The 8,769-nt window shown below is 47.2% G+C and overlaps 1 protein-coding gene across 2 annotated transcripts; it reads left to right on the plus strand.

Annotated features, from left to right (window-relative positions):
* The first annotated feature begins 73 nt into the window (after positions 1-73).
* On the plus strand, positions 74-6,359 carry HNRNPH3 (heterogeneous nuclear ribonucleoprotein H3). Of its 2 annotated transcripts, none has more exons than XM_084264657.1 (10): positions 74-203; positions 1,588-1,725; positions 2,262-2,400; positions 2,953-3,140; positions 3,557-3,643; positions 3,853-3,971; positions 5,265-5,400; positions 5,545-5,625; positions 5,711-5,797; positions 6,056-6,359. In XM_084264657.1, the coding sequence occupies exons 2-10, from the start codon at positions 1,608-1,610 to the stop codon at positions 6,130-6,132; spliced, it is 1,032 nt and encodes a 343-aa protein (XP_084120783.1). In that variant the 5' UTR covers positions 74-203; positions 1,588-1,607; the 3' UTR covers positions 6,133-6,359. The 2 variants fall into 2 exon arrangements, with proteins under 2 accessions (XP_084120783.1, XP_084120784.1); XM_084264658.1 differs by having other exon boundaries at positions 2,953-3,095.
* Positions 6,360-8,769: the final 2,410 nt, after the last annotated feature.

An 8,769-nucleotide genomic window follows, 5' to 3' on the forward strand; every position in this document is an offset into this window, starting at 1 on the left:
AGGCGCGCATGTGCTGGCACCGCCCAGCTGGGGCTGAGGAGCGCGGCGCGTGGCTATCGCGATACTTGCGCGGCGGGGACGCCATCCTACCCATCTTCGTTGCGTAGGTTTCGAGCTCACCGGCCGGTTGGGAGCGAGGAGGAGCTTCCTTCCCGGCAGAAGCTCCTGCTGGGGCGCGTCGAGGGGAGTGCGAGGGTCTCCTGGTGAGTGGGGAAGGAGAGCGGGCTGAGCGAGCTCCGGCGGGGCCCGCCGGGGCTGCCCGCGTGCGGAGCGGCGATAGGAGCCGCGGCTCGGGCCCCGAGGCAAACCGGCCTTCCCGTCCCTTGGCGCGGTGTCGGGCCGGCTCGCGCCGGCGGGGCCCGTGGGGGGAGCCGCGTTCCCGCAGGACGGCGTGGGGGGAGGGGACGGCGTGGCGCCTCTCTGCCGAGTCTCGTTCCTGAGCGCGGCCGCCATTTTGAGTGGTGGAGCCGAGGGTGACGGCGGCCCCAGGAAATCGGCGGGCGGCGGCGAAAGGGGCTTTTTTGGGGGGGGGGGAGGGCGGCCCTGAGGTTCCCGCGTAGACCGGGCGGCTTTTCCGAGGCGGAGAGGTGGCAGCAGAACGCGACCGAGTCCTGGGCGGGAGCGGGGGAGGCGGATGGGGACGGCCCTGTGAAGGCGCGGTAAATGGCGCCGGCGAGCGGGCGGCGGGTCAGGGCCGCGATTTTGGCGGCAGTCGGTGCCGCGCGTCGGAAGGACGGCGGTAGGGGAAAGGAACGGGAGGAGGGTGTCACCCCGCGGCAGGAGAGGGCGGCGATCGCGTTTCCCTGGCCGCGCGGCCCCTTTGTGGGGCGCTCCCGGTACGTTCCCATACACACACGTACACCCGTGACGGGCGGCGCGCGCGCGCACCTGCTGAGGCGCCGCGCAGGTCCTTCCCTGCCCCCCCCTCTCCATTTCCCCCCCCCCCCCCCCCCCCCCCAAATCCTTTCCCCCTCGGGGTTTCGCTCGCCCCTCAAGGTGATCCTGTGGTTCCCTGCCTTGCCCCGGGCCCTTGTCATGCGAGGTTAGCGCGTCGCCGCCTTTCCGGAAGGGGAAGGAAAAAGCGGCAGGGAGCGTGGCCCGTGGCGCTTTGTTTGCAGACAAAGGAAGGCCCTGTCTTCCCACGCAGGAGCCGGTGCGGGGCCCCTACCTCTCCTTCAAATGTCACGCTTAAAAATATACACACACACACTCTCGCCCCCCCCAAAAAAATACAACCCAAAACCTGAAACCAACACGCAAACCAACCCCGAAACCGCACAGAACGGATTTCGGTGTACTGGAGTGAATGGGGAGTCTCGTGTGCCCTGCCTACACACGTGCGGCCCTCCTGGCGCGCTCTGGAGTTCGGGATGGGCTTAGATGTGTGGGTGCTGCCCGTCCACAAACTGCTGGGTTACACACATAACAGGAATAAAGCTCCTTATGTGTGATAACTAGTTATATGAAGAAAACCCGCCAGTTTTCTTTTGAGGGGAGGGACTTGGGCATATCCAGAGTCTCAATGTTTCTCCCACCACCACTTTTTTTCCTTCCCCCTCTCCCCCCCCCCTTTTTTTTTTTTTTTAGGGTCTGATTGAAATAAAAAGATGGACTGGAGTGGAAAACATAACGGGCCAAATGATACAACTAATGATGGGACAGTGGTACGACTTCGAGGCCTGCCATTTGGTTGCAGCAAAGAAGAGATTGTTCAGTTTTTCCAAGGTACCTCCAGTATAGTCAAAGTGCAGCAACTGAATTCTCGTGCATCTTTCACACAATGTGTTGCACATTTTAATTTGTAGTAGCAATTAATGGGGTGGATGGGAGGGATTGTGTTAAAATTAGACTATCTTAAGTAAGAATTACGCCCTGTAAATAAAGTACAAGTAACCGTAGATGTAGTAAAACACTGTATCTATCTAACTCTGTAGAGGTGGTAAACATAGTATGCATATTGGGGTAATCTGAATGTGTTAGCACTTGGACAGGTTAAATTGCTTGATGGGTAGCTTTATTTTCTTCATGTAACTTAGGTGGTTGTATTTTTTGCATAGCTTAAACAGAAAAGAAGTATGGCTAAATCCATAAATGTTTAATGCAAGATCGTTGGCTTGTATTGTTGGGTGATGGGGGAAAACAGGGTGGTTTTCTTTTTCGTTGTTGTTGTTTAGATATGCTTTAAGTATTTGCTACAGATGGGAATGTTTCAGCCTTTAACACTGTTCCCCTTGATGGGGTTATTTGTCCTTGGGTTAAAGGGTTGGAAATCGTGCCAAATGGGATAACATTGACGCTGGACTACCAGGGGAGAAGCACAGGGGAGGCCTTCGTGCAGTTTGCTTCAAAGGAGATAGCAGAAAATGCTCTGGGGAAACACAAGGAAAGAATAGGGCACAGGTGGGGATGGAGAGTTTGGGATGGTGTTAAATCTTTATTTTTGGGGGTTGTGGGTCAGTAATGCTTTTGGGGGGGTTGGGGACCATTGGGAACTGGCTGTTTTTAAGAATTTTTATAAACTGATCCTAAGTTAACTTGGGAAATCCAGTAGATTTGGGGGGGTGGGGGAGACAGTATTGCTCTGGGTAGTTTGCTAAACTTGGAAAACTGTTTCAGTCGTTCTTGTGTAGGGTAATTTGTGATAAATGCTTTTCGACAGTATGTTTCTCATACTGGAAAGACAATGTTTTATACTTAATTTGTACGGCTAGAATTTTCACGTAGTAATCTTTGCCAAAGTTTTTTGTGTTCTGGGGTTTGGTGGTTTTTTTTTCTTATTCTATACACTTAAGATTCTTACGGTTATGAGGAGAAACTTAAGTTGTATGGTATCTCTAGTCACTTCTATCAGATTGTACATTTAGTTATAGAAAATGTAGTATGGCCTTTTTTACTGTTCAGACAGCTTATGCATGTATTCTTATTGGTACCTTGAAAATCCTCTTTTATTAGATATATTGAAATCTTCAAAAGTAGTAAGAGCGAAATCAGAGGATTCTGTGACATGCCAAGAAGAATGATGGGACAACAACGACCTGGACCATATGATAGACCATTAGGAGGAAGAGGGGGTTATTATGGAGCTGGGCGTGGAAGTATGTATGACAGAATGCGTCGAGGAGGTGGTGGATATGACGGTGGTATGTTTATCTAATGAATGGAGGTTCTGTTGTCAGTTTCGTGTTTCTGACATCTTTGTCAAGAAGTAAAGACGTGGTGGTAGCTGTGGTACCCTTAGGTTTGGCACACTTCTCTCAAAAAGTTCTTACTTGCATCAAAAAATGCGTCTCAGTCTTTAAGATCAATGGAAGCAATAAGGAAACTGTATTTCCAGCAGGATTTGATCTCTTGTTTGCATGTTTGAGTCTTTTTTTTTACTGTGCAAAAGGAGCTTTGTGTCTTCACTCTGTTCAGAAATGCAGGTTGAGGGGTCTGTAAGAGGCTGTTCGCAAACTTCTGGGTGCCCAAAGACTGAAAAATTGATTCTTGTGCATCGTTTGATGAATTTTCAGCAGTACTGTAACTGTCGCTGTCTGTCTTTCTCTCCATTGCACAGGGTATGGGGGCTTTGACGATTATGGTGGCTATAACAACTATGGCTATGGAAATGATGGCTATGACGACAGAATGAGAGATGGGAGAGGTAAAAAGAAGTTGTTTCATGTTGTTGATTTTTATTTTTTTTAAATAGCTTTAATACAACAATCCTTTGAAAGGACAAGACTTAGTGTTTCCCTGACAGAAATAACCACTGAAGCCAGCACTTCCAGAAAAATGGCAGCACTGGCTTTTTTTGGGATTTTCCTTGATGATCTTACAGGTGTGTGGTTTTGTTTTGGGTCTTTTTAATAGGCATGGGAGGACATGGCTATGGTGTAGCTGGAGACGCAGGGTCAGGTTTCCATGGTGGCGGTCACTTTGTTCACATGAGAGGACTTCCTTTCCGAGCAACAGAAAACGATATTGCTAATGTAAGTACAATGGGGGAAAGGGCTGCCTGACACCAAGAGCTTGCACGTTCTTGTCTCTCCTTGTTCTGCACTCGGTTAAAGCTCTCCAGCGAGTGGCTGCCACCTCTAGTGTGTCTGGAAACTAAAGTGATGGCCCTTGATGTGAGCGCTATGAAGCTTAGTAGTAAGTGAGCTGTTAAAAAGGTGATGTTTGAGGTAAGGTTTCCAAAGAAGTCAGCCAAACTATATTTAATCTCTGTACTCTCTGCCCATTGGCTTCCATAAAAGGCGTACTGGAGGGAGAGCAGTTGTTGCAGTCAGTACTCTTGTTTTAAGGCTTTCAGAAGTTTAACCTTAAGTGCTGGAGATGTACAGTGGTGTAAAGGAGCCATAGCAGATGTAGAACTTGCAGCTTGTGCATGCATTTGTTGACCTGAGGCTTGTTCTAGGAGTGTGAGGAGGCTGTAGGGAGCTGCCTTCAGCTGCAGGGGACAGTATCCCATTACTTGTAAGAGATCAGGGGGCAGATAAAAATGCAGCTGCAGGAGTTCTGCAGTATGTTCTTGTGTCAGTGTAGATGTGTAGGGAGAAGTTCTCTTGGGATATCAAGTTTTCTTGGCTTCAAATGTAGCCTCTCGGGGGGGGCGGGTTCTATCTTCATTATTTGCACCCGTGGTACTCAATGCAGAACTTGGTCCTTCTCTTTTTTTGGGGGGGGGCTTTTGTTTGTTGGGGCTGGCTGGTTGCTTATTTAAATTGAGCTACATTCTCTTCTGTCAGTTTGTTATCTTTAGGCCCTTTGGAGAACAGGGACCAGGCTTCATGTGCTGATTCAGAGCATGTTAATGCAGGTTGATGAGTAGTACTTCAGTAGTGCACTGAAGGTTCGTTTGCATGTGTCATTTGGTAAAGAGGGCATTAGTCAGAAATAAACACCGTGCCTCTTCAGAGTTCTGTAAGCCTGAATTTCATAAACCAGTCCCTGCTTTGAGAAATCTATTTGGCTCCGCTTACTCAAATCCAAAGTAATTCTTTTCCTTTGCCAGGATGGCATCCAAGTAAAACTTGTTGGTTGAAGCGATGTGTGTGGGCAGGGATTTTGCTTCTATCTGTGCTTTGAAAAGAAAGCTTCCTTGAGCTTTGTAGATTGATCCAATGGTGAAGCCGCACTAAGTAGCGCCTGGGGAAATCAGTAGTTCATGTCGTAGGGTGAGCTGAAATGAATGCAGCGCTCTGCTAACCTCTGGGGTGAAAACCAAAAACAAGTGCCTGCTCTACATTTCACGTGAATGGGACTTTATTTTTTGTTCTTAGTTCTTCTCACCACTGAACCCAATAAGAGTTCACATTGACATTGGAGCAGATGGAAGAGCCACCGGAGAGGCGGATGTAGAGTTCGTGACACACGAGGATGCAGTAGCTGCCATGTCCAAGGATAAAAACCACATGCGTAAGACTTCTCACCATTTACTGCATTTCTAACTCACTGTGGGCCTCTGTTAGCTGCAAGGTGGTGGGGGGAGAATGGTGTTTTGTATCTCTGTGCTTCGTTTTCTGGAACAAAATACAGAGCGAAGCTTTTTGTTTCCTACAGAGCATCGGTATATTGAACTATTCCTGAATTCAACTGCTGGAGGTGGCTCTGGAATGGGAGGCTATGGCCGAGATGGAATGGGTAGGCATCATTCCAGGCTTTAAGCTGATGCTTTGCAGAGGCTAAGGAGTCCCAAACTTGTAACAATGCCCTTCCTGCTTTTCAGATCAAGGCTACGGCTCTGTTGGTAGAATGGGAATGGGTAGCAATTACAGCGGTGGATACGGAACTCCCGATGGCTTGGGTGGATACAGTAAGTACACATCACTTCAGTTATCCCTGAAGCGTGTGCCATTGGTGGGAAGGCTGGTGGGCTCTGTGAGCAGGATGGGTTGTAGCCACAGCTCCTCAGGGGCTTGGCGCAGTCTGCTGCTGCAGCAAATGCTTGTGTGGAAAGCTAGTGCTGAAGCTTTAGCTTAAGTTGTCATGTTCAACCACCTGCCCTGTACTACCCATCACGTTTTTTCTCTTTTTAAGGTATGTATGCGTGACCTTGTGTCATTGTTTGCAGGTCGTGGCAGTGGAAATAGCGGAGGATACTATGGGCAAGGCAGTATGGGTGGAGGAGGATGGCGTGGAATGTATTGAAGGACAGCCTTGCTTCTGAAAAACATCCTGGAAGAAACAGTCTCTGGTCTACTAGACTTTCTTACAAAATTGAATTTCTTTTGTATTTTAAGAACTTTATAATGACTGAAGGAATGTGTTTTCACAATATTATTTGGTAAGCAACAGATTGTGATGGGGAAATCTGTTTTCTGTAGGTTTTATTTGTTGCATACTCTGACTTTAAATAAATTTTTATATTCAAACCACTGATGTTGATACTTTTTATACTAGTTACTCCTAAGGATGTATTACGTATTCAAGACTACAGTCGGTTTCAGATGTTGTACTATGGTTCAATAAAGGTGGTTGTACTGTAACTCCCTACGAAAGCTGATTGGGTTCTATGTAATCTTGGTGCAGAGAATGAATTTGGAAAATTCACTTGTTTTAAGGGGGAAAAGGTAGATGAGTAGGTTAGTTTATTTGGTAACAATCTTTCCTAAACCCTTTTGATAAGTTGTGCGTAATAATTTCACAACATGGTGTAAAGCTGTGGAGGCGAAAAATCACCATTACGGCTTCTGTCCTTGTACTACCGCCATAATCTTCACCTGCACAGCTGCGCAAACACCTCGTGCCTGCGGTCAGTGCCGCCAGGCCTGTTCACCACACTGCTGCAGCCTCTCCATGGTGCGTTTCACGTGTGTGACTTCCAGATGAGACTAAACCACTTAGCGCAGCTCGTAGTGACCGTGGAAGGGGTCAGACGCTAGTTCATTTGATACTATCTAGATACTTGGTCTGGGCAAGAGGGGGGAGCTGGAAGTTTAGTCGGGCTTCTGTTTTTTCATTAAATTACTGTATTTAAACATAGCTCAGCTTTTTTTTTTCCTGCAAGCTGATTTGTCTGTTAACTTGTTCAAAATTTGACAAGCCGTTCTATGGCTGAGCTTGTGAGAAGCAGAGTGTCTCTGAAAACAGCTCAGCTCCCTCCTTGTTCAGTAACACACGACCCAAACACATTTATCAAACTCTTGTGCATTTGTGACATGTAAGATATGTAAGAAGCTATTGTTTGAAGACACATAACATACCTGATGTGTAATGAAAAAAAAGGTATTTATTCTTCTGAGCCAGTGTGATCTCCCAAATTAACTGCTTTGTCCTCAATGCCTCCTTCAAAATGTCAAATGTGATCTTGGGTATTGAAAAGTCTGTCACCTGTTTTGCTAGTACTGTGTTATATATGTAATAAATGTCTTCTTGTGGGAGAGGAGAATGGAGTTTATTTCACTAGAGAGCGTGTTCTTGTGTCAAAGAGCCTGGCAGCAGCAGCTCTAAGGGGAACTGACAGAGGAAGTTTTCCAGGAACCTGAGTACTTAGGCGAGGAAGGGGAGGGAAGGTGATGAGGTGGTGACACCGGTGACAAAGGTTGGGATGAGACTTAATTGGGTCGCAGGAAAACAAATGAGGTTAGGGGATGTGACGTGACAGAACTGTTTTTTCTCAGTGTAGCAGAGCCCACCTGGAAACCAGGGTCAGCTCTGTACCCTGTCCTCGTTTGGGAATACTTGGTGTTCTTACAAGAGGAAACACCAGCACCTCTTATGAGACTTACCTTTGGGGAGCTGCTTGGGCATAGCACTTGTGGCTATTTTGTGTAACCAAGTCATCTGCACGAAGTACGCTGGGCTCAAGTTGTGATGAGCGAGATCTGCTGCATGGGGCACAACGGGTAAGCACAGGCCAGGTTCATGGTTCAGTGCTCAGGGAAATAAAACCACAGCAAACAGGCTGCATTTGCTTTTGCTCAGGGCTGAAGGTTTACTTGGTGTAAGCAAAACACCTGAACAGTTACTCATTACCTCAGTCACACTTAACACACACACAATACCCCCCCTGAATAGGGGAGGAGAGGAAAAGATAGCAGTTAAGTAAAGTAATAGCAATTCAATGTATTGCATCTATGTGTTACAGAAGTATAATGTTTTTTTTGAAGACTGCCCATTTAATGCTATTTAGTTGACTAATTTTTGAAAGGTGACTTAGGAAAGCAGCAGGGGATCAGCACAGCCTCTACCGCAGATCAAGCCCTGCTGCATCCATACCTGTGCCACACAACTCACCTGAAAGGGCTGGGAGTCCTTGCGAGAGGCAGGTGAGCAGCCCTCAGCCTCTTGTCACTAGCAGGGTGGCTCCCTGCACCCATATATTGGCCAAGACTTTCTATCCAAACCACCACATCAGAATAGAACAACTCAAACCACTAAATTACAACTCTACATGAAGTGACATTATTCCCACAGTTATGGGTCAGATCCATTAAATTTATTTTTTTCCAAAAGCTTTATACAGATTTACAAAAGTGTGTGTTTCATATTTTACAAAAAGTGACATTGGGTAATTTAAAAACCATTTTTCTTTACAAAAGCTACAGAAGCAATTACACAGGAGGTGAAAAGAATAGCTGCGTGAGCTTTTAGAAGAGTAAGGAATGCCTATCCTCAAAAGACAAAGCTAAGCTAAAATGCAAGGAGGACAGACCTGTTTCAAAGCCTCCCTCTCCTCTCCCCTTAGCAAAAACCATTCCAAGCCCGTGCCTGAAGGAACTACGGCTTGTGAGCAACGACCAGGGTGTGGAGATCCCAAAGCTGGACCCCATCACATGAGCAGCT

This window comes from Gallinula chloropus (assembly GCF_964237585.1).
Source record: "Gallinula chloropus genome assembly, chromosome: 5".
NCBI lineage: Eukaryota > Metazoa > Chordata > Aves > Gruiformes > Rallidae > Gallinula > Gallinula chloropus.

Bases quoted from the DNA above. Each gene is read 5' to 3' on its own strand.
- HNRNPH3 (XM_084264657.1), top strand. From the start codon at position 1,608: ATGGACTGGAGTGGAAAACATAACGGGCCAAATGATACAACTAATGAT. The intron at 1,726-2,261 runs GTACCTCCAGTA...CTTGGGTTAAAG, and splicing joins GATTGTTCAGTTTTTCCAAG to GGTTGGAAATCGTGCCAAAT. The intron at 3,141-3,556 runs GTATGTTTATCT...TCCATTGCACAG, and splicing joins AGGTGGTGGATATGACGGTG to GGTATGGGGGCTTTGACGAT.